General features: G+C 35.3%; 1 protein-coding gene across 6 annotated transcripts in view; it reads left to right on the top strand.

Annotated features, from left to right (window-relative positions):
• LOC309653326 (lysine-specific demethylase 5C-like) overlaps nucleotides 1-26035 on the top strand; it is a 60548-nt gene that overhangs the window by 3743 nt on the left and 30770 nt on the right. For 2 of the 6 annotated variants that reach the window (XM_082447920.1, XM_082447925.1), the window contains exons 6-13: nucleotides 755-889; nucleotides 4322-4445; nucleotides 4551-4735; nucleotides 6323-6481; nucleotides 6877-6996; nucleotides 7112-7270; nucleotides 21512-21693; nucleotides 21788-21950. In XM_082447920.1, the coding sequence (XP_082304046.1) occupies nucleotides 755-889; nucleotides 4322-4445; nucleotides 4551-4735; nucleotides 6323-6481; nucleotides 6877-6996; nucleotides 7112-7270; nucleotides 21512-21693; nucleotides 21788-21950 (1227 nt within the window). The remainder of the gene's footprint in view (nucleotides 1-754; nucleotides 890-4321; nucleotides 4446-4550; nucleotides 4736-6322; nucleotides 6482-6876; nucleotides 6997-7111; nucleotides 7271-21511; nucleotides 21694-21787; nucleotides 21951-26035) is intronic. The other 4 variants (XM_082447923.1, XM_082447921.1, XM_082447924.1 and 1 more) reach the window with 4 other exon arrangements.

The following is a 26035-nucleotide window of genomic DNA, read 5'->3' as shown; positions in this document are numbered from 1 at the left end:
CTTCCCTTTTTTGGTTGGGCTTTCTTCTGAATAGTCAAGGTTTAGAGAGTCTTTAGCTCATTGACAAAATTAGAAATATCAAGAATTGGCCCTGTAAAATATTTTGTAGCATGTGTGAAAAGGTTTTATACCTTCTAGGTTAGATTATGGGAAGTGCAGTGTCCTTTCCCTGTGTCTTAGGGTTTTCATGGACAAGGTCTTAAAGTAGGAGTTAGAGAAAAGCAGTTCTTATTTTAGCCATTCTCCATGAAAAAGATAATTCTTATGAGTTATTAAACTTACGGAGGATAGTTCATGTAAAAAGAGTTTAGGAATGAAACCATGGTGTAACTTGGGCTTAACAAGGAGTGGCAACTGATTTAGCTGGTTATCTTAAATAACAACTTTTTAGGTTTTATTACCTCCAGAACACTTTTTAAAACTACATGTGTATCATGTATGTGTGTAAACATATTAAATTTAACTTACCTGGTTTTATTAGATTTGAAGTGCATAAGGCACACAGAAAGTAAGGGTAGAAGTCCAGGTTCAAACCTTGGTCCCCAAGACTGTGGGTCTTCACTAGGCTCTACTACTTATGTGTATGCAAAGATGTAGAGGAATTTTCATTCCAAAGAACAGAAGGGTAGATTTCTATAATTTACCAAGAAGTACAGCTTTTCTTGCCAGAGATTTAGGATGAGAGAATCACTTAGTTATTTGCTGATTGTGAATATTACTCCTTTCCTGATACTTCACTTTTCCCTTTCCCCAGCAGTGTAACACTCAGCCATTTGACAGTGAGGAAAAAGACAAGGAATACAAACCCCACGGCATTCCCCTTAGACAGTCTGTGCAGCCTTCCAAGTTCAGCAGCTATAGTCGGCGGGCAAAAAGACTACAGCCTGATGTGAGTGCCTGTTTGTTTTTCCCTAACTGCCAAAGTTCATCTAGGACTCCCTTTTAGGGACAGTCCATTTATATAAGACATTCTTTTTTTTTTTTTTTAACCTATAGCTGGTGCATGGTTGAATTAATTGAAAGTGAATGAGTTGTTTCATAAGTATGGTGTGCAGTATTTTTCTTTTGTAGTTTTCCTTTTGTACATTTTAAAAGCAAACGTGTATTCTTCTAATGTTGTCTTAAGGGTGAACTTTTATGAATCTTGTGATGGTTTTTATTAAGCATACTATATAGTTTAATTTTGAAACCATTGGTTTTCATTATGTGTTCTTTTATGAGATGGGCAGTCAGATGCTGCCTTGAGAGGTGACATAAGAAAGGCTCAGGAAAACAAAATACAGTAGAAACATGAGCATGGGGCAGGAGAGAAGGGTGAGCCTAAACCACAGCCTTTATTTAGGTTTCCAAGGGAAGGGCAGGTTAGGATTGGCTACTTTGAACAATTTCAGTGAGCTTTGACTTACAGGGTGGTCCCTACTTTCCTGACACCTGGCCCTGCATGATTATGGCAGAGAAATGTTGCCTCCTGGGGTGCAGGAGCCAGACACAGGAGTTATGGCTCTGGGCTGGTTAGTTTACATATCAAGGTGTACTCTCTGGTGAGTCCAATCTTGAAGAATTGGCTAGCCTGGAAGGGGCAGTCTCTCCACTGCCAGAAAACTTCAAGATGTCAAACATCATAATATATAGAAAATTTAGAATATGAACAGTACAGTCTTCTTATTTGTCTTAGCCTGTTTTGTATGTCTCTATATTTTCATAAAATTTTGAACGTGTCTACTTCTGAAATATCTTAGCATAAGGTTGTGTGTATCTTTAGTTATGTTGTGAATAATCCTAGTACTATTAAGTTTTAAAATAATTAGCATTGTCATGTAGAATGAAGAAATGAGAAATAGTGATGTTCAGATTATTGAAATTGAAATGGATTCTGCATTACTACTTTAGTTCTGTATAGAGACAAGTGTCTGAAAATGAGTTGAATAAGAAAAAATGAGCAGATAATAACTTGGAAACAAATACGTTTGAAAGTTGTCAGTGCCAGTCAAGACCAAAAAAATTTTCACCATCAAATGATCTTTAGTCAGGTTTTTTTTTAAGAATGGGATTGTCCACTGTGCTGGAAAGGTTTTAAAAATTCTTGAAAACCATGTGGTTACTAAAAGAAAGAAAGGGGTTGTATTTCCAAAACATTACCAGGGAAAAAATACAAATAAATTCTAAGTAGAGCAGAAAAGAAAACAAGTAAATCTAGTGACAGAGAAATTGTGAGGACTATCATGGATGTCGTTTTTCCACTTCATACATAAGTGTATGTAATACAAGAATTAATAGTAAGATGTCTGAAAGATTAAGAGTAGTACTGTGTTAGTTCATATTTTAAGACAAGCAAGTATTAGCTCTTTTAAAAGGTACTTGCTTTGCCAGCAGTCACCTATAGAGTATATTAAGGGAATATGTCATGGTATAGTTAATATGATATAAGGGGAAATTATAAATGTACAAGGCACCTAGGAGTCCCACGCCTACAAACTGATGCAGTTGTCTTTTGCAGTGTGTTTTCAAGCTTCCTCTTACCTTAACCTTAGTAAATAATTAATCAAATGTTTTACCTTACTAACAAATTGAAAATATAAAATAGTTACCTATTTCTTTTTACAATAACTAATTGGCCAAAAAGCGAAAATGTGTCAAGGATAAGGGACTAGGGATCGTAGTATATTGTTGGTAGGGTAAAAGATTGTACTAAAATTATAATTTTTAATTAAAATTTTAGATGTGCATGCACTCCTGTTTTAACTCAATTAATCTTTCATAATAGCATGCAGCCATTATATGAGTATTATTAATTTGTGCCCAGGTCTTAATTTATAAAAATGCCTGAATGCCAACAGGGAGATCTCAGTGCCTTTGAAAGAAAAGTTTTGATGTTACTCACAGTGCCCCTAGAAGCAAGAGGAATACCATGCCACAGGGCGACAGGAGGAAGGAAACATTAGTGTCTGTGGGGGGCAGAAAAGAGTAGGGGGAAGGCATAGGCCACAGCCTTTATCAGTGTGTCCTCAGGGAAAGCAAGGCAAAGTAGGGTAAACATCTTAGAAATAACTGGCTGGTTTGAATAATCTCAGCAAGCTTTGGGGCCTATGGACTTTTCCTTGTTGTTTGGTTCCTGGCCAGAGGTTGATTTGGCCAGGAACCAAACAATGGGCATCATTTGTAAGTGTTAGATAAGGAGGTGGTTGGGGGTATGGACTTGGGATTAGTTAGTTTGTATATGACAGTTGTTTGTTGCCTCTAGAAATTATCTAGACCTGGGAGGAACAGTCTCCCCAGTCAGCAAGGCCCTTCAAAAGATGTCGAAACATAAAATATAAAAAATTTAGAATATGATTAGTATAACTAATTACATCATTTGTTTATAGTACCAAAAAAAAACAATAAAAGAGTAGGTTGAATCTTTCCTGATGCTATAATAATAGAATAATAAGCTAGGGGACAGATATATATGTTGATGGTCCTTTTAAACTCAAGCCTCCTATGTTTCATTTCCTTTAATCATTTCTACCTGATCACTGAGTGATATCTTTGTTACCACTGTGTCCCTAGTTAACGCTGTGTTTGTCATGGATATGGTCATACAATATATATATTGTTTGCATAAATTATTTTGGAAATAAAACAAAACCAGAAAATCGGTTATCATATGTGTTTTTATATATATGTAGAATAAAAGTTGGATAACGTCAGATTTTAGATGGAAAGAAGAAATGTAATAGAGCTTAAATTTAAGTTTTTGTTCATAACTGAAACGGTCAATAAACTATATTTCGTGGTGTTCACTAAAAAGAGATGTGTTGAAAATGGCATATAATGTGTGTATTTTTTGACACATAACATATTTCTACTTTCCCAGGTCTTTAAATACATTGTCAGGAGAAAGGAATTATTTCTCATGATCTGAGTTCAAACAGAACAGTAGAATAATAGGAGTCCTCTTATTTTCCCATTTGCATCTTCAACTGAGTTGCAGAAGGGGGCTTTTTTATAATTAATTTATTGCACTCTTTGGTATAAGTTATATATTTTGTGATACTTAAGCTTAACATACTGGAGTACTCTACCATACCCTTTATAGCGTGAAAAAAATCGAGACTATTACATCTCAAATTTCTCTCTTGGTTTGTCCGTCCCTGGTCACCCGTTACCCACAGATAAAAATACATCAGTAAACGAGGTGGAGGCTGTTGACTGACTTGAATTTTTATGACCTCTTTTCCATTTATACTGCTGGAATATTTTGCAAATTGAAAATCTAGATCTTAAGTATAATGCCTGTTTATATAAAACTCACTTCCTTCTCTGAACCTTCTTTCAACAGCCAGAACCCACAGAAGAAGACATTGAGAAAAACCCAGAGCTGAAGAAGCTACAAATCTATGGGGCAGGTCCCAAGATGATGGGCTTGGGCCTCGTAGCCAAGGATAAGACTTTACGGAAGAAAGGTGAAGCCTAATAGGCTACGAGGCAAAGTGAGGGGTAAAGTACTAAAGTACCATGGAGAAGACAGTTTGTTAATCCTGATGGCAGATGGATTTGTTTGTTTTCAGGTTTGTTTCTGACTCTCCTAGATAAAGAAGGGGTCGTATGCCCCTCCACTGTTACAATGAAGGAGGAACCGAGTGGGAACTGGAAAGTGATGTCAGCATTGCCCAAGGAGGATTCGAGTAACAGCCTAGAGCCCTGCACCAATATGACCATGCGGCTGCGGAAGAATCAAAGCAATACCCAGTTTGTAAGGACTCTTAACACTGTTTATGAACTATCAGGATGAGATGGAACCTAAAATTATTTTATCGCACCTTACTTTCTCCTTCCTTCAGTTTACTTCTGAGCCCTTTAAATATGAAAACACTAATGGCCAGGAGGGAGAAAGAACATACTCAAGTATTATAGTCAGGAGCAAAATTCATATCCTATGTTCTGTATCAGAACTTTCCTCCAAACTTTTGTGTCTTTTCAACTCCAGTGATAAGCACATTCTTAACTTTTACATCTTAATGTGGTAGGAGACAATGTGATTAAATATAAATTATGTGAAAGAGCTGTTTTCTGGCAAATGCTTCAGGGGTCTAAAAACCACATTTTACATACTAGTGCCTCTCCTATGATCTTGCTTTACTTAACTCGTTTATGTATATAAATCTTTCTTTTCACCTTTTCCTCCACTTCACCTGAAAGATTTTATAATCTCTTCAGTATGCTAGAGTTACTACATTTTTTAAAGTGATAAATTTGCTTTCTCCTTCCTCTTAATCATGTCCACTGAAAGATTATCTTTAATACCACCATTGGGATTGTGTCCCCACTTAACCCTGTGTTTTTAGTACTTTCCAGATTGGGGCTACTATAGATAATACTACTATTAAATTACATGACTTTAGATAAGCTATGTAGACACTTACGTGGTATATATATATAGTATCGGAATTGCTGTGACTGAGGGTAACTGCCTACATACATATATGTAAGTATATGCCAATGTATATATCTGTGTATAAACGTGTATATTTTATAAATTTACATGTATTTACATATGTGTGTAAATACATATGTTTACATATACATATTCTTGACAAATTATAGTATCTACAGATTAATAAGAGAATTGATGTGTGCGTGTGTACGTCCATATACTCAGCAGATTTTTTTCTCTCTCTCTCAGTTGTTCTTTGTGCTCTTTACTGATCATGTTACTTCTGCATTCTCCCAATGTAGCCTATCCTCACTGCAAGTAATTTTTCAGTAATGAATCCTTCGTGGTAAAAGTCTACTAGTGTCTCGTCTTTTTAAAGTGTACTTCGTAATAAATTATTTCAGTAGTAGCTAAGAATCCAAGTTGTTAGACCTTGCCTTAATCTTTCTGTCCTTATGACCTATCTAATTCATTATCTAAACTGAAGACAGTTTAATGAAATGGAAACCTATTAAACTTCACATTAGAATAGCAGGTATAATTGGATAATGGGTCATTTGACCTATTTATATTCAACTTGCAGTCTATACCAGCTATTATTAACATAGGTAATTCTCTGAATGATCTGTGCTAGTATGTACCTTCATGATTTTGGTTTGTACCGTGCAACTTAAAGTCTACTTTTTGTTTCTTCCAACACACCTTAATATGGTTCATTTCTTAACATGCATAGTAATTATTTATGTTGTCGTATTTTTCACCAGATAGTGACGTCATGAGTGAAGTCATGAGTAGAACAATGCATAGTAATTGACTGGTGGTGGGTGTTCAGAATGAATGGTCTGGAAGCCTAGGATAAAGTTTCCTTGAACAAGCAACTTAATATTATTTTATTTTTACTGGTAGATTGACTCATATGTTTGCCGAATGTGCTCTAGAGGGGATGAAGATGATAAACTTCTTCTTTGTGATGGCTGTAATGACAATTATCACATCTTTTGCCTATTGCCACCCCTTCCTGAAATCCCCAGAGGGGTCTGGAGGTGCCCAAAGTGTATCATGGCGGTAAGGGCTGTCCACAATAGATGTTTTAAATTTAGTTCTTGGTAATTGTTTTTAATACAGACTCCTGGTTTTAGGAAAGAGTAAAGTAGGTACCTCCATTTTTCTAAGTTAATAACTTTTGTTAGGTTATAATTAGCTGTCATTGACACAGTAAATGAAAGAATGGCTGGGTAGAGTAGCTGATGAATGGTAGAAATTTAAGACAGAGAGGAAGGACTGTAATCCAGATGATGTGAACCAAAGGAACAAAAGGAAATAAGTTTAGTAGATATTAAAGAAACTATTCTACCTGGAAAATTTAAGTGGAGGAATAGCATAAGATATATCTCTAGCTGGTTTTTTGAAGGGGTTTGTTGTCTATTGCCTCTGTCTTACTGAAATATTTTCTATTTCAGGAGTGTAAGAAACCCCCGGAAGCCTTTGGCTTTGAGCAGGCTACCCAGGAGTACACTTTGCAGAGCTTTGGTGAAATGGCTGATTCCTTCAAGGTGGACTACTTCAACATGCCTGTTCATGTATGTGATTGTGGAATGCAGATGTAGGGATTGGTGTCTGATAGTCTTAGTGCTCATGGAGACATGGGGCCAAAATATACTGGTCTGTAATCATCTTTTATACCTGTTGTCACAGATGGTACCTACAGAACTTGTGGAGAAGGAATTCTGGAGGCTGGTGAGCAGCATTGAGGAGGATGTGACAGTTGAATATGGAGCAGACATTCATTCCAAAGAATTTGGCAGTGGTTTTCCTGTCAGCAGTAGCAGAGGAAACCTGTCCCCTGAGGAGGAGGTAATGTGGTTGGTAATTCATATTTACACTGTGACTGGGGAGCAGGCCAATAAAATTTAATGCTATTGGAAAATCTTCTCAGTGACCCAGAATTTGGATAGCCACTATTACTACCACATTTTCCTCTTCGGTATTTTCCTGGGGATAGGCACAAGGAATAGTATGATACCTTGCAGTTATCATTTAGAATCCACAGTAGTCCTTCCTCTTTCCCCCACATATAATTGTTAGAAGTTTACCACCTTTTGGTTATCTGCATAATAGAAAAATACAAATGCTACAACTAACTTGTTCACATTTATGATTTGAAAGGACTAGGAGGGCATCAGGAAATGGCTTCATTTTATTCTTTAATACAAGGAGATCTCTTACCTACTCAGAGGTCAATTTCGATGTCCTAAATTCTGACTAAATCTTGTTAGAAATCTCTCCCTCAGTGCAGAACCAAAAAATATGATGGATGAAGCAACCTTATTTGGGGTGAAGAAGCTAAAAAAAAATCCATCTCATGTCTTATTGATGAATTATCCCTATAATAACTGTTGTTTTGCAATGCTAGTCACAGCCAAGAAAATCAGTGTTTGGTTTTTTAATATAGATTGTCCTACATGTTAAGCCTTATGTGACAATTGATCCAGACAACAAAAAAGTCTGGATTCTATGAAGTAGTGATTCTAAGAAGATAGAGATTCTCAGCAAGGCATATTCAGTTTTTGTGAATGTATACCATATTACTGTATATATGTGTGTGTGTATGTAGAAGCACTTGAGTCTGTTTTTCCACAGATTTTTTTTCTTAATAGTATTATACATCAATTGTGGCAAATTGAAAAATATAAATGAAAAGGAAGAAAATCACCCAGAGCTTCTCTTTTTTTAAAAAAAAAAAAATTATTTATTTGTTTATTTATTTACCTGGCTACGCCAGGTATTCATTTTGGCACACAGGATCTTCATCGCCACATGTGGGATCTTTAGTTGCGGCATGTGGGATCTTTCTCTGTTTTTTTTTTTTCCTCCATTTTGCAAATGTTTCAGCAGCATTTACTATCACTGAAGTGGCAACATGTTCTTTTTTTTCTATTTTTATTTATTATTTGCATTTTATTTTTTTATACAGCAGGTTCTTATTAGTTATCCATTTTATACATATTAGTGTATACATGTCAATCCCAATCTCTCAATTCATCCCACCACCACCACCCAACTCCCTGACCACTGTCTCCCCCTGCTGTCCATACATTTATTCTCTACATCTGTGTCTCAATTTCTGCCCTGCAAACCGGTTCATCTGTACCATTTCTCTAGGTTCCACACACATGCGTTAATATACGATATTTGTTTTTCTCTTTCTGACTTACTTCACTCTGTATGACAGTCTCTAGATCCATCCACGTCTCTACAAATGACCCAATTTCGTTCCCTTTTATGGCTGAGTAATATTCCATTGTATATATGCACCACATCTTCTTGATCCATTCATTTGTTGATGGGCATTTAGGTTGCTTCCATGACCCGGCTGTTGTAAATGGTGCTGCAGTGAACATTGGGGTGCATGTGTCTTTTTGAATTATAGTTTTCTCTGGGTATATGCCCAGTAGTGGGATTGCTGGATCATATGGTAATTCTATTTTTAGTTCTTTAAGGAACCTCCATACTGTTCTCCATAGTGACTGTATCAACTTACATTCCCACCAACAGTGCAGGAGTGTTCCCTTTCTCCACACCCTCTCCAGCATTTATTGTTTCTAGATTTTTTGATGATGGCCATTCTGACCAGTGTGAGATGATATCTCCTTGTAGTTTTGATTTGCCTTTCCGTAACGATTAATGATGGGGAGCATTCTTTCATGTGTTTGTGGGCAATCTGTCTATCTTCTTTGGGGAAATGTCTCTTTAGGTCTTCTGCCCATTTTTGGATTGCGTTTTTTGTTTTTTTGATATTGAGCTGCATGAGCTGCTTGTAAATTTTGGAGGTGAATCCTTTGTCAGTTGCTTCCTTTGCAAATATGTTCTCCCATTCTAAGGGTGGTCTTTTCGTCTTGTATATGGTTTCCTTGGCTGTGCAAAAGCTTTTAAGTTGCAGTAGGTCCCATTTGTATATTTCTGTTTTTATTTCCATTTCTCTAGGAGGTGGTCAAAAAGGATCTTGCTGTAGTTTCTGTCATAGAGTGTTCTGCTGATGTTTTCGCCTAAGAGTTTGATAGTGCCTGTCCTTACATTTAGGTGTTTAATCCATTTTGAGTTTATTTTTGAGTATGGGGTTAGGGAGTGTTCTCATTTCATACTTTTCCATGTACCTGCCCAGTTTTTCCAGCACCACTTATTGAAGAGGCTGTCCTTTCTCCACTCTATATCCTTTCCTTCTTTATCAAACATAAGGTGACCATAATTGCATGTGTTTATCTCTGGGCTTTCTATCCTGTTCCATGGATCTATATTTCTGTTTCTGTGCCAGTACCATAATGTCTTGATTACTGTAGCTTTGCAGTATCGTCTGAAGTCAGGGAGCCTGATTCCTCCAGCTCCATTTTTCACTTTCAAGATTGCTTTGGCTATTCGGGGTCTTTTGTGTTCCCATACAAATGGTGAAATTTTTGGTTCTAGTTCTGTGAAAACTGCCAGTGGTAGTTTGATAGGGATTGCATTAAATCTGTAGCTTGCATTGGGTAGTAGAGTCATTTTCACAATGTTGATTCTTCCTATCCAAGAATATGATATATCTCTCCATGTGTTTCTATCACCTTTAATTTCTTTCATCAGTGTCTTATAATTTTCTGCATACAGGTCTTTTGTCTCCTTAGGTAGGCTGAGTCCTAGATATTTTAAGCTTTTTGTTGTAATGGTAAATAGGAGGGTTTTCTTACTTTGACTTTCAGATGTTTCATCATTAGTATAGGAATGCCAGCGATTTCAGTACATTAATTTTGTATCCTGCTACTTTATCAAATTCATTGATTACCTCTCGTAGTTTTCTGGTAGCCTCTTTAGGAATCCGTATATATAGTGTCATGTCATCTGCAAACAGTGACAGCTTTACTTCTTCTTTCCAGCATTGTGTTTTGAAAGCAAACAAGTTGTCTGCCTTCAGGGTTTAACAGCTAGAGATGCTATTTAAATAAAAGTTGGGATTTAGAGTTGTTGCCAGAATGAGTTTTAGGATGGGATTGCAGGAAGTGAATGCATTTCTCGTGCAAAAAAGAACATGAAATTTGGGAGACTACAGGAGTGTGTATTTTGGACGGAATTTTCTTCCTTCAATACAAACATGTTGCAAATATAATCCACAGTATCTGGAGATAGGGTCTTTAGGACAGTAATGAAGTTAAAATGAGGCCATCAGGTTTTGCCCTAATTCAGTACGATTGGTGTCCTTGGATTGTAGATGGCTATGTTTGTCTTGTTACTCTCTCTGTATATTATCAATGGGCTAATTTCTGTTAGGTCATGTAAACTGTGGTCCTTTCTCCTGGCAGCCCTAGCAAATAAATGCACCCTTCATAATGAAGGATGAGGCTTTATCTTTTGATCATTCTACAAGTCCTTAAAAGAAAAGACAGCCCTCTCAAGGAAAAAAGGGATCTGCATGACCAGCTGTTTCCACAGTCTCCAGTGTGTCAGACTTCCCTGAATATTTTAGACTTCCCAGCCCTCACAATACTTTAAGACAATTCAATGAAATCTCTCAATCTCAATCTCTCTCTCAATCTCTCGTGCTCTCTTCCCTCCCCTCCAACCCACCTCAGGCAGCTAATGGGTTCTGTTTCTCTGTAGAACACAGACTAAAACACTTGTGTTATACCCAGTAGTGGAATTATGGGGTCATAAGGTAACTGCCTTTGTAATTTTTGAAGAAAAGATAAGAGAGTTTTCAAAGTGTTTGCTATATTTTACATTCCACCAGCAAAGTATAAGACGTCCATTTCTTCCATAGTCTTTGTATTTTTTTTTATTTTTTTAACTTTAATTTTATTTTAATTTTTATTTTTTTTAATCAGTCATCAATTTTATACACATCAGTGTATACATATCAATCCCTTTGCCCAATTGAGCACACCACCATCACCGCCCCATTGCGGTTTTCCCCCCTTGGTGTGCATACGTTTGTTCTCTACATCTGTGTCTCAACTTCTGCCCTGCAAACCGGTTCATATGTACCATTTCTCTAGGTTCCACATACATGTGTGAATGTACAATATTTGTTTTTCACTTTCTGACTGACTTCACTCTGTATGACAGTCTCTAAATCCATCCATGTCTCAACAAATGACTCAATTTCGTTCCTTTTTATGGCTGAGGAATATTCCATTGTATATATGTACCACAACTTCCTTATCCATTGGTCTGTCGATGGGCATTTAGGTTGCTTCCATGACCTGGCTATTGTAAATAGTGCTGCAATGAACATTGGGCTGCATGTGTCGTTTTGAATTATGGTTTTCTCTGGGTATATGCCCAGTAGTGGGATTGCTGGGTCATATGGTAATTCTGTTTTTAGATTTTTAAGGAACCTGCATATTGTTCTCCATACTGGCTGTATCAGTTTACATTCCCACCAATAGTGCAAGAGGGTTCCCTTTTCTCCACACCCTCTCCAGCATTTGTTGTTTGTAGATTTTCTGATGATGCCCATTGTAACCGGTGTGAGGTGATAACCTAATCATAATTTTGGTTTGCATTTCTTTAATAATTTGCGATGTTGAGCATCTTTTCATGTACTCCTTGAGCATTTGTATGTCTTCTTTAGAGAAATATCTCTTTAGGTCTTCCACCCATTTTTTCATTGGGTTGTTTGTTTTTTTAATACTGAACTGCATGAGCTGTTTATATACTTTGGAGATTAATCCTTTGTCCATTGATTTCGTTTGCAAATATTATCTCCCATTCTGAGGGTTGCCTTTTCATCTTGTTTGTAGTTTCCGTTGCTGTGCAAAAGCTTTTAAGTTACATTAGGTCCCATTTGTTTATTTTTCTTTTTATTTCCAGTATTCTAGGAGGTTGGTCAAAAAAGATCTTGCTGTGGTTTATGTCAAAGAGTGTTCTTTCTATGTTTTCCTCTAAGAGTTTTATAGTGTCTGGTCTTACATTTAGGTCTTTAATCCATTTTGAGTTTATTTTTGTGTATGGTGTTGGGAAGTGTTCTAATTTCATTCTTTTACATCTAGCTGTCCAGTTTTTCCAGCACCACTTATTGAAGAGACTGTCTTTACTCCCTTGTATATTCTGGACTCCTTTGTCATACATTAGTAGACCATGGGTGCATGGGTTTATCTCTGGGCTTTCTGTCCTGTTCCATTGATCTATATTTCTGTTTTTGCACCACTACCCTATTGTCTTGATTACTGTAACTTTGTAGTATAGTCTGAAGTCAGGGAGTCTGATTCCTCCAACTCCATTTATTTTCCCTCATGATTGCTTTGGCTATTCAGGGTCTTTTGTGTCTCCATACAAATTTTAAGGTTTTTTGTTCTAGTTCTGTGAAAAATGCCATTGGTAATTTGTTAGGGATTGCATTGAATCTGTAGATTGCTTTAGGTAGTATAGTCATTTTCACAATCTTGATTCTTCCATTCCAAGAACATGGTATATCTCTCCATCTGTTTGTATCATCTTTACTTTCTTTCATCAGTGTCTTATAGTTTTCTGCATACAGTCTTTTGCCTCCTTAGGTAGTTTTATTCCTAGGTATTTTATTCTTTTTGTTGCAGTGGTGAATGGGAGTGTTTGCTCCAGCCCTTGACAACTATGATTCTAACTTTACTGTCTCTAAATTTGACTGCTTAGGTACTTTATATGTATTTGTCCTTTGTGGCTGGCTTCTTTCACTTGCTGTACTGTTTTCAAAGTTTATAAACTTCAACATTTATATCTTGTAGCATGTGTCATAATTTCCTACATTTGATCTTCTTTTCATTGTTTGATGGATGTTTGGGTTGTTTCTGCCTTTTGGCTGTATTGAATAATACTTTCATGAATACAGATGTACAGATACCTACGCAAGACCCTTTTTCAGTTCTTTTGCATATAGAATTCCCAGAGGTGGAATTCCTGAAACATAAAGTTTAATCTTCTGAAGAGCAACCATGTCATTTTTCACAGTGGTGTGTCATTTTACACTCCCACCAGAAAGGCAGTCCAGTACCTTCTTCTGAATAATACTGTGAAGAATGAGCAGGCTTATTCCTTATTCTTCTTGTTTCTATTCTTTAGAGGAAGAGCTTTCAATCTTTCATTATTGATTGTGAAATTAGCTGTGGGCTTTTTATGTGTATCCTTTATTATGTTGAGGTATTTTCCTACTTTTCCTTGTTTGTTAGTGTTTTTATCATGAAAGAGTATTGAATTTGTCAAGTGAACATCCCTGTACACTTTTGGTTTGAACACCAGTTTCCATTTTTCTTGACTATGTATTTAGGAATGGAATTACTGGATTGCGCGATAATCTATGTTTAATTTGTTAAGCTGTTTACCACACCACTAGTAGCAAATGAGGGTTCCACTTTCCACATGCCTACTAATGCTTGTTATGGACTTACATGGTTGTAGTCATCTCATTATAATAACTAATGTCAAGCATCTTTTTATGTGTATGTTGATCATTTATGTAACTCCTTTGGAGAAATACCTGTTTAGGTCCTTTGCATATTTTAATTGAAGTTTTTGACTTCTGTAGTTGATATTTTTCAAATTATGGTAAAATACACATAATATAAAATTTACCCTATTAATCATTTTTAATTATGTACTTGAGTGGCATTAAGTACAGTCACAAGGTCATGCAACCATCACCACCATCCTTTCTTATCACCCCAAACACAAACTTTGTACCCATTAAATAATTTCCCATTCTCCTTTCCCTCCAGCCTCTAGTTACCACTGTTGTTTTCTGCCTATGAATTTGACTGCTCTTGATATGTCATGTAAATGGAGTCACACTTTTTTGTCTTGCTTATTGCATTTAGCATAGTGTCATAAAGATTCATCAGTATTGTAGCATATAACAGAATTTCATTCCTTTCTAAAACTGAATATTTCTATACATATATAGCACATTTTGTTCATTCATTCTTCTGTTGTTGGACATTTGGATTGTTTGTATCTTTTTGCTATTGTGAATAATGCTTTTGTGAACATTGGTGTAGCAAATTTCTTTTTGAGTTCCTGCTTTCATTTGGGTATAGGCTTAGATTAGAATTAGTAGATTATATAATTTGAAACCCCAACAGCAGTGATTCCATTTTACATTCTGGCCAGCAGTGCACCAGCTTTCCAATTTCTCCATGTATAGGTCAACACGTATTTTCTGCTATTTGTCTTTTGGTCCGTTTGTGGGCTGGTTTTTTGTTTTGGTAATAGCAGTTTCCTAATGTGTGAAAGTAAACTATTATCTTCCATCTGCATTTGCATTTCCCTAAATGATGAGATGCTGAGAATCTTTTCATGTACTTGTTGCCGACTTTGGAGAAATGTCGAGTCTTATAGCTTTAGCTCTTACGTATAGATCTTTGACTTACTTGGAGTTGAAATTTTGTATGTGGGCCAGCCTCATTCTTTTGTAGTGTATATCTAAGTTTCCTATTTATTGGAAAGGCTGTCCTTCCCTGTTAGGTGGTGTTGACACCCTTGTCAAAATCAGTTGACTGTATTTGCAGTAATTTATTTCTGGGCTCTCTGTTCTATTCCATTGGTCTCTAATGTATCCTTATGCCAGTACCACACTGATTTCTGTAGCTTCTTGAAGCATAATACCTTCAACTGTACTTTGTGGCTATTTGGTGTCCTTGAGATTCCATGTGAATTTTAGTGTGGATTTTTCTATTTCAGGAAAATTGTAGATGGATTTTTTTCACTTCTCCATTGTTCAAATTTCGATAAAGATTGAGTCTGTAGAACACTTTGGTAGTATTGACATCTTAAGTCTTAGAATTCATGAACACAGATGTGTTTCCATTAATTATGTCTTTAATATCTTTCAGCGATGTTTTGTAGTTTTTAGTGTTTGTATACTTTTACTGCTTGGTATTCATTTTGATACTGTTGTTAGAATTATTTTCTTAATTTTCTTTTTGGATTGTTAATTGTCAGCTTTTAAAAATGCAACTGTTCTTTGTAGGTTGATTTCTGTAGCGTGCAACTTTACTAAGTTTATTTGTTGTAACAGGTTTTTGGTAGATTTTTTAGGGTTCTTTACATATAGATAATGTCATCTGCAAACAGATGATTTTACTTCTTCCTTTTCAATTTTGATTGCTTTTTTTTTTTCTTGTGTAATTGTTGTGACTAACTTCCAATTCCGTACTGAACACAAATGGTGAAAGTAGGCGTTTGACTTGTTTCTGATCTTAGGGGCAAAGCTTCAGTCTTTAATATTGAATTTAATATTGAGTGTAATGTCATCTAGAGGTTTTTCATATGTAGTCTTTATCATCCTGAAGAAGTTTCTGTTTCCTTCCATTTCTTGTTTTTATTAGGAAAAGTTGTAGAATTTTGTCAGATGTCCTTTTTCTGAATAACTTAAGATGATTGTGTGTCTTTTTCCTTTACATTTTATTAATGAAAAGTTTGCATTCATTAATTTTTGTATGTTGAACCATTTTTGCATTCCGGGAATAAATTCCACTTAAAAGTGGAATTTCCACTTCCACTTGTAAGTGGTGTAGTATCCTAATGTGTAGCTGAATTAGAGTTGCTCATATTATACATTGCTGAGGTTATTGTTGACTTTGAGTTTTATGTACATTTGGAATAAGAGACCTTTATCAGATACATGACTTACATGACTTAAAAGAGTTTTTTGTCCTATTACAGGATTTTAAAAATAATTTTGATAGTGTTCTGAAAACAAAAGTGCTCATTTTAAAGAAGTGCAGGGTTTTTTCTTTTGTCCCCTGTACTTTTTGTGTCATTTTCAGAATCCACCAAAGCCAAAGCAGTGAAGATTCACCTCTGTGTTTTCTTCTTCTAGTTAGGTCTTTGACCCATTTTATTTACTTTTCCTTTACAATGTGAAATAAAGTTTCAGCTTCATTCTTTTGAAGTTAGATATCCAGTAGTCATAGCACCATTTCTCAAAGAGACTGCTCTTTCTCCACTGAGTAGTTTTGACATCCTTGTCAAAACTGGCATAGAAATGTGGCTTTGTTTATGATCTCTCATTTTTACTCCGTTAGTCTAAATGCTACCTACCCTGTTTTGGTTACTGTAGCTTTGTGGTAAATTTAGAAATTTGCAACTGTGAATCTTTCAACTTTATTCTTTTTCAAGACTGGCTGTTTGGGATCACCTACAGTTGTATTTGAATATTAAGATTGGCTTACCAGTGCTGCTAAGAAGGTCATTGCAATTTTGATAAGGGTTGCATTGAATGTGTAGATTGCTTTGAGTAGCTTTGCCATGTTAATGATATTGACTTCTATGGAACACATATCTCTTTCCATTTCTTTGTCTTGTTTAATTTTGTCAGCAGTGCTTTGTGGTTTTCATTGTATTAGTTTTTCATCTCTGGTTGAATTTATTCCTAAACATTTTATTCTATATAATGCTGTTATTAACAGACTTGTTTTTTAAATTTTCTTTTCAGGTAAAGAAGCACAATTGAATTTTGTGTGATTGTGTGTTGTGCAACTTAGCTGAATTCCTTTACTAGCTCAGTTTTTTATGGGTACGTTCTTTAGGATTTTCAATGTATTAGATCATGTGGTATGCAAATATGGCTATACATCTACTTTACTTACTATTTTAAAATTTTTCTGCTAAATTACTTTGAGTAGAACTTACACTACAGTATTGAATGGAAGTGGCAAAATGTTGGAATCCTTGTCTTGTTCCTGATCTTAGAGGGAAGCTTTCAGTCTTTAACCATTGAGTATGATATTAGCTGTGGGATTTTCACAAGTGCTTTTAGTAGGTTGAGAAAGTTCTCTTTTAATCTGAGACTGTTGAGGATAGTTACCATGAAAGGGTGCTGATTATTGTTAAATGCATCAGTTAGGATGATCATGAGTTTTTTAACCCTTTTCATTTTACTGATATAGGCTAGTACATTGGTTGGTTTTTATATTTGAACCATCCTCTGTATTCCTGGGACAATTTCACTGGATCATGATGTATAATCCTTTTAATAAGGAGCTAGACTTGGTTTGTTAGTATTTGCTTAAGTGCCTTGTATCAGTGTATAATGTACAGTGGTTTGTAGTTCTTGTGTGCTGTCTTTGTCTGACTTGATGTCATAAAGTGAGTTAAGAAGGATTCATTCCTTTTCTGTTTTTCAAAGAGTTTGAGTCAGATTGCAATTTTTCTTGTAATTTTTCTTTCACTGGTAGAATTCACCAGTGAAGCCATCTCATTCTGAACATTTCTTTGTTCAGAGGTTTTAGATTACTGATTAAATCTCTTTATGTGTTATCAGTCTTCAGATTTTTTATTTCTTGAGTCAGTTTGGGGAGATTGTTTTTAGTAGATTGTTCATTTCATCTAGATTGTATGATTTGTTGGTGTACAGTTGTTACAGTGTTCTCTTATACCTTTTTCTGTGAGGTTTTTAGTTACCCATTTTCATTTGTGATTTTAGTCATTTGAACTTCTTTCTCTTAGATTAAGCTTTTTCAGTTGTTATTCATTTGTCTCAAAGTATCTTTTCATTTTTCCTTTGTGAGTTCATCTTTGACCCATGGTTTTTAAAAGTGTGTAGTTTAATTTCACATATATGTAAATTTTCTGGGTTTTCATTTGATATTGATCTCTAGTTTCATTTGTGGTGCAGAAAGATTTTATTATTTCCATTTTTTTATACTTCATTGGGATTTGTTTTATGGCCTAACATGTTTTATCCTGGGGAATGGTCTGTTTTACACTTATGAGAAATATGAATTCTGCTGTTACTGGATGGGTTAGTCTGTGTCTACCTTGAGCTGGTTTATAGTGTTGTTCACATTTCCTGTTTTCATATTCATATCTGCTCTGGTGGTGTTCTGTCCATTATTATCATAGAAATATTAAAATCTTCAATTATTTTTATAGAATTTTCTATTTCTCCCTTCAGCTTTGTCAATTATTGCTTCATTTATATTGGGGCTAGTTTTTAGGTGTGTGTTGTTTTGTCTTCTTGATGGATTGACCATTCTTATCAGTGTATAATGTCTTTTTATCTTGAATAATTCTCAAAATCTGTCTTGTCTGATAGTGATACAATGACGCCATCTCTCCTTTGGTTACTATTTGCACAAAATAAGTTCTTCACATTTTTTCCCTTTTAATTTTTTCTGTGTTTAAGGGTTTGAGTCTTTTCAAAACTCATAATAGATCAGGTCTTTTTCTTTATTCTGCCAGTTTCTGCCTTTTAATTGAAGAGGCATTCCTCTTCAATCCATTTACATTTAAGGTATTTAATGATGATGAAGAACTTAATTCTGCTCTTTTTTTCTTATGTCGTTAATCATTTTTCTTCTCAGTTCCCACATTACTCCTTCATTTTGTGTTTAATTTTTAATTGATTATTTTTCTCCTTTATTACTCATTTACCATTGCTCTTTTATTTTGTGTTTGATTGTTTTATTGACTTTTTTCCTCAGTATGTCATTTCCCTTTTTGTATATTTTTTAGTTATTTTCTTGGTGGTTACCTTATACAACTAATACATTACACTTGGTTGAGTTAATACCACCTTAGTTTTAAACATTGTTCCTAAACAGAGTCTTCTCTATCCCTTTGTTATTATGGTAAATTATATCTTCATAAATTGTGTACCCGTTAACATTGACTTATAATTATTACTTTATATTAATACATTTGTGTTTCTATCGTAAGGGTAAAAAGAGTCACAAATCAGAAATACAATAGTATTGAGTTTTTACATTTACATGTGTAGTTATCTGTATCATATTTTCTCATAAATCTTTAACTTACCATCTGGTGATTTTTGAACTTCTGCCTAGATAACTCTCTTTACTATTTCTTGTAGTGCAGTTCCCTCAGTTTTTGTTTGAGAATGTCAATTTGTCCTTCAGTTTTGAAGGATAGTTTTTACCAGTTATAGAATTCTTGATTTATTTTTTTTTCTTTTATAACTTACAATATGTCAGTCTACTGTCTGTGGTTTCTGTAGTTTCTAGTGAGAAATAGGCTGTTAATCATATTGAGGGTACTTTGTAGGAGAGATAGCACTTCTCTCTTGCTGCTTGTAAGAATCTCTATTAGCTTCCAACAGTTTGGCTATGCTTGGATTGCATTAGGCTTGTTGGATGTGTAGATTAATATCTTTAAGGAAGTTTTCAGCTGTTATTTCTTCAGATATTCTATTTGTTTTATCTTCTCTCCTTTTAGGACTCTTATTAAGAGTATGTTGGTTTGCTTGAATGTTTCCCACAGCTGACTTAAAGGATTTGTTCATTTTCCTTTATTCTTTATGCTCCTCAGTGTAAATAATCTCAATTGACCTGTCTTCAAATTTCCTGATATTTAGTTCTGACTTTTCATACTGTTGAACTGCTCCAGTGAATTTTTTACTTCAAATATACTTTTCAGCTCCACAATTTCTATTTGAGACCTTTTTTTTCTTCTGTCTCTCGAGTCTATTTGAGGAGACATTGTTCTCCTGGTTTCCTTTAGTTCTTTGTCAATGGTTTCCTTTAGCTTTTTGAGCATATTTAAGATGCTGAAAGCCTTTTTCTAGCAAGTCCAGTGTCTCTGCTTTCTCAGTAACAGTTTCTCTTCTTTTTTTTTTCCCTGTCATTGAATGGGTCATATTTTCTTGGTTTTTTTTTTTTTGTATGCATCATAATTTTTTTTTGACAGCTGGACATTTTGAGTATTTCAATGTGGCAGCTCTGGAAATCATATTCTCCTTCCCTTGGGGATTTTTGTTGCTACTTTTTGGGATTGTGTAGTGTGTACGTTTTATATGAGTTTTCTTAAAGGATTTTGTAAGGATAAATTTTTTGTTAGATCTCTGAATACTCTTTCATTCTTTGCAGATTGGCTCTGTGTATGACCTTTCAATGCATAGATATTTACAACTCATCACTTTCTACTTAAGCACAGCTTGGAGGTATAGCAAGAGTTGGTATTCCGTGAAATATAAGGAAGCTTTCAAAAGCAGGAGTTTTGGAGTTTTTCCTCCCACGTGTACTGCAGTATCTGTTGTTTCACTCAACCACTTTTTTTTTTTTTTTTTTTTGCCTGTAGTAAGCTTTGGTTGGTTCACTTGCTTTTAGTATTTTTGAGAAATGTCCTCTTAACTCTGAGATAGTTCTGAGTTAGGCAAAATAAAGATAAACTTTTTGCATTAGTTCTTCAATGTATTCTCAAACAGGTTAAAATAAACACAGTTCTTTGAGAACAGGTCTCTTTTCTACCTTCTGGAACCAGGAACCCACATGGGTGATATAGGCTGCTATTTTCAAGATTACAGCTAAGCCATAGGGTAGGGGTTGGGTGAGGGTAAGTTAAAATATCATAAAGCTTTTCTGATGTGTTCACAGTTGTTTTTTTCATGATTGTTTTTGTCTTTTGGTTGCAGTAAAGCTTTGCAGCGATAAGTATTCAAGAGTTCTGATAAAGTGAATCAGATAATTTTTGCCCATTTTTATTGATGTTTCTGTGAAGGGATGAGCCATTAGTTTCCTACTCTGAGATTTCACCAATGACTTTAATACTCCAAAAAATGAATTAATAACTTAATGTGTCAAACACAACCAAAAAATAAATGAGATGGTATAAATAATTTACTTAATAATTTAGTAGTTTGGAAGTAAGAGACAGCCTAAAATATCCTATGGAAACTACCCAGAGTAGTACTACGGTTTGGGCAAGACTTCCAGGATAACATATTTTCTGTTGTGTGTTTGTTTTGGACAAGTAATAGAAAGGCATAAAGAAAAGAAAAATATGATAATAATATTTAGAAGATGTAAGTAATTTAAGGAGTAACATCATTGTCTGTAAATTTTCATTAGGGGCACAGGATGCCTGTAGTGTAACTGAGATAAAGTGATTTTAAAGACCATAGATGAAGAGTGTTTGTTAATTTCAGGGGCAGATAAATCTTAATCTGGATTATAGATAATTAATATTTTGAGTCATAGTCTTCTCTCTCTATGCAGAAAAATGATTTGCATTCAGAAAACACAGTGGACCTCCTGAGGGCCCATGAAAACTGGGTTTTTAGTCCCAAACTAGAGCAAGCAGTTATCTTTCTTCACCCAATTGCTCCCTACTCACTCTGGCAAACCTGTTACCTGACAGGAGTATGCAAACAGTGGATGGAACCTGAATGTGATGCCAGTGCTGGATCAGTCTGTTCTTTGCCACATTAATGCAGATATCTCAGGCATGAAGGTTCCCTGGCTCTATGTAGGCATGGTATTCTCAGCATTTTGTTGGCATATTGAGGATCACTGGAGTTACTCCATTAACTACCTACACTGGTGAGTGGGCTCCAAATGGCCGGGATGGATATCAAGATTCCCTCAGTATGCAAGGATATTTCCAGTCTTTATGTGTCTCTCTTTACCTGAGCAGGGGTGAGCCGAAGACATGGTATGGTGTACCCTCACTGGCAGCAGAGCATTTGGAGGAGGTGATGAAGAGGCTAACACCTGAGCTCTTTGATAGCCAGCCTGACCTCCTACACCAGCTCGTCACTCTCATGAATCCCAACACCCTCATGTCTCATGGTGTGCCAGTAAGTACCTGGAAATAGGGCACAAATGGATTTAATGCTTGCCATGAGGTGGGCAGTGAATGAAAAACTTAGTTTTGGAGGAAATAAAGTTTTGGAGACTGGGTTTAGCAGTGCATCTCTCTTTCCCTTTATATGCTATTTCAAGCTGCAATCCTGTGTAGACCACCAGGGTGTGGGGTATCCTTAAGGCAAAGAGAAAAGAGAAATCAGAAAATTATTTAACAGCATAAAACCTGAAACCTTGTTTCTGGCCTTTTAATGTGCCTCATAGTCTGTAATTGGTTTTCTGATAACATTACTGGATATAGATTCTAATTTTATAATGCTTGAACAGAGATGGGACGGATGCTTTCAGACGTCAAGTTTTCCAGGATTCATTTATATCACCCTGTTTTGCAAAGGTTACTAAGCCAGCAATTTCTAGGAGATAAAATAGCATACTCTCTGTCTGCAACACACTACGTATATTCTCATTTGAACAACTTTTAGATTTAGAGTAGCCTCCACAAAACATTTTCATAACTTTTATGTCCATCTCCCTCAGTTTTTCCATCCGCATAAAATGGACTTGGCATCTCCAGCTCTCTCTTCCAGTTCTGACATGTTATAAGTTCTTGAATTTTTTTCCTTTCTTCCTAATAACATCACTATTGTTTCATTAAAAAAGATAGCCCTGAATATTGATTATAATGAGATCATACAGCTAATCTAGTTTTACCATTTCTCTTTCCTAATGATTCTTACTTACTTTTTTTCCCCCACATATATTGGGGACTAGCCTTCATATTCGGGACTAGAATTTGTGCATCATCTTTTTTGTTGTTATCTAATTTGCTGATGTATTTTCTTATTATCTTTTTTATTTCTGTAAAGTTAGCAGTAATCCACTTTCATTTCTCATAGTAATAATTTGTCTTCTCTCTTTTTGTCATACTCTTCCTAAAGGTTTCTCAATTTTGTTAATCATTTCAAGGAACTAGGTTTTGGTTTTGGTGATTCTCTGTTGGTTTTCTATTCTCTGTTTTACTTATTTTGTTAAGAAATTGACCCTTTTATAAATATATCATGTCCGTCTTCATTGCATGACAATTTTTTACTTAAAGTCTAATTTGATCTCATATTCCTACAACCACTCCTACTCTCTTTTCATCACTATTTACCTGTAGTGTATTTTTGCATTCTTTTACTTTCAGTCCACTTGTGTCTTACGTGTAGGTGAGTTTCTTATAAAGAAGATAATAGTTGAATGAAGTTTTTTATTAATTCTGCCAGTCTTTGCTTTTTGAAACTTTAATTTTAAACTTAATGTAATTGTCAGTAAGGAAGGACTTTACTTCTTTCTGCCATTTGTTTTTTTGTGCATGTCCTGAATCTTTTTTATTCCTCAGTTCTTCCATTACTTCCTTCTTTGTGACTAATTGGTTTATTCCAGTTTAATTCTACTTAATGCCCTTATTTGGTGTTTATTTTCTCGTTATTTTCTTAATGGTTACCTTGGTGATTACAATTACTGTTTTAATTTATAACAATCTGGTTTGAATTAATACCAATTTATTTTCAGTAGTAAGTTTCAAAAATCTTCGTTCCTATTTAGATCTGTCCCTCTTCCCTTTATACTATTATTATCACAAATTACTTGTTTGCCCTTCAACATGGTATTAAAATTTTCATTCCATACACTTGTCATGTATAAGGAGTCATAAAAAATGCACCACTGATTTTTGTGTTTGCCAATTTAGATGCCTTTTTCAGTGTTCTTACTTTCTTTGTATGGATTCTGGTTACACTCTACTGTCCTTTAAGTTCAGTCTGAAGGACTCCCTTTAACATTTCTTACAGAGCACACATATCTGCTAGAGACAAACTTCCTCAGCTTTTGATTCTCTAGGAATAGTTCTCTTTTTTGTAATTTCCTTTTTTTTTTATTTTTAACATCTTTATTGGAGTATAATTGCTTTAAAATGGTGTGTTAGTTTCTGCTTTATAACGAAGTGAGTCAGTTATGCATATACATATGTTCCCATATCTCTTCCCTCTTTCATCTCCCTCCCTCCCACCCTCCCTATCCCAACCCTGTAGGTGGTCACAAAGCACCAAGCTGATCTCCCTGTGCTATGCGGTTGCTTCCCACTAGCTATCTATTTTACATTTGGTAGTGTATATATGTCCCTGCCACTCTCTCTCTGTGTCACATCTTACCCTTCCCCCTCTCCATATCCTCAAGTCCATTCTCAAGTAGGTCTGTGTCTTTATTCCCGTCTTGCCACTAGGTTCTTCATGACCTTTTTTTTTTTCTCTTAGATTCCATATATATGTGTTAGCATACTGTATTTGTTTTTCTCTTTCTGGCTTACTTCACTCTGTATGACAGACTCTTAACTCCATCTACCTTACTACAAATAACTCCATTTCGTTTCTTTTTATGGCTGAGTAATATTCCATTGTATATGTGCCACATCTTCTTTTTCCATTCATCCAATGATGGATGTTTAGGTTGCTTCCATGTCCTGGCTATTGTAAATAGAGCTGCAATGAACATTTTGGTACATGACTTTTTTTGAACTATGGTTTTCTCAGGGTATATGCCCAGTAGTGGGACTGCTGGGTCATATGGCACTTCTATTTTTAGTTTTTTAAGGAACCTCCATACTGTTCTCCATAGTGGCTGTATCAATTTACATTCCCACCAACAGTGCAAGAGTGTTCCCTTTTCTCCACACCCTCTCCAGCATTTATTGTTTGTAGATTTTTTGATGATGGCCATTCTGACCGGTGTGAGATGATATCTCATTGTAGTTTTGATTTGCATTTCTCTAATGATTAATGATGTTGAGCATTCTTTCATGTGTCTGTTGGCAATCTGTATATCTTCTCTGGAGAAATGTCTATTTAGGTCTTCTGCCCATTTTTGGATTCGGTTGTTTGTTTTTTTGTTATTGAGCTGCATGAGCTGCTTGTAAATCTTGGAGATTAATCCTTTGTCAGTTGCTTCATTTGCAAATATTTTCTCCCATCCTGAGGGTTGTCTTTTGGTCTTGTTTATGGTTTCCTTTGCTGTGCAAAAGCTTTTAAGTTTCATTAGGTCCCATTTGTTTATTTTTGTTTTTATTTCCATTTCTCTAGGAGCTGGGTCAAAAAGGATCTTGCTGTGATTTATGTCATAGAGTGTTCTGCCTATGTTTTCCTCTAAGAGTTTGATAGTGTCTGGCCTTACACTTAGGTCTTTAATCCATTTTGAGTTTATTTTTGTGTATGGTGTCAAGGAGTGTTCTAATTTCATACTTTTACATGTACCTGTCCAATTTTCCCAGCACCACTTATTGAAGAGGCTGTCTTTTCTCCACTGTATATGCTTGCCTCCTTTATCAAAGGTAAGGTGACCATATGTGCATGGGTTTATCTCTGGGCTTTCTATCCTGTTCCATTGATCTATATTTCTGTTTTTGTGCCAGTACCACACTGTCTTGATTACTGTAGCTTTGTAATATAGTCTGAAGTCAGGGAGCCTGATTCCCCCAGTTCTGTTTTTCTTTCTCAAGATTGCTTTGGCTATTCGGGGTCTTTTGTGCTTCCATACAAATTGGGAAATTTTTTGTTCTAGTTCTGTGAAAAATGCCAGTGGTAGTTTGATAGGGATTGTATTGAATCTGTAGATTGCTTTGGGTAGTAGAGTCATTTTCACAATGTTGATTCTTCCAATCCAAGAACATGGTATATCTCTCCATCTGTTTGTACCATCTTTAATTTCTTTCATCAGTGTCTTATAATTTTCTGCATACAGGTCTTTTGTCTCCTTAGGTAGATTTATTCCTAGATACTTTATTCTTTTTGTTGCAATGGTAAACGGGAGTGTTTTCTTAATTTCACTTTCAGATTTTTCATCATTAGTGTATAGGAATGCAAGAGATTTCTGTGCATTAATTTTGTATCCTGCCACTTTACCAAATTCATTGATTAACTCTAGTAGTTTTTTGGTAGCATCTTTAGGATTCTCTATGTATAGTATCATGTCATCTGCAAACAGTGACAGCTTTACTTCTTCTTTTCCGATTTGGATTCCTTTTATTTCTTTTTCTTCTCTGATT

The sequence above is a fragment of the Balaenoptera physalus genome (genome assembly GCF_965194825.1).
Source record: "Balaenoptera physalus genome assembly, chromosome: Y".
Classification (NCBI taxonomy): domain Eukaryota; kingdom Metazoa; phylum Chordata; class Mammalia; order Artiodactyla; family Balaenopteridae; genus Balaenoptera; species Balaenoptera physalus.
Note: the sequence above shows the minus strand (reverse complement) of the source record. Positions and strands in the feature narration are given on the sequence as shown.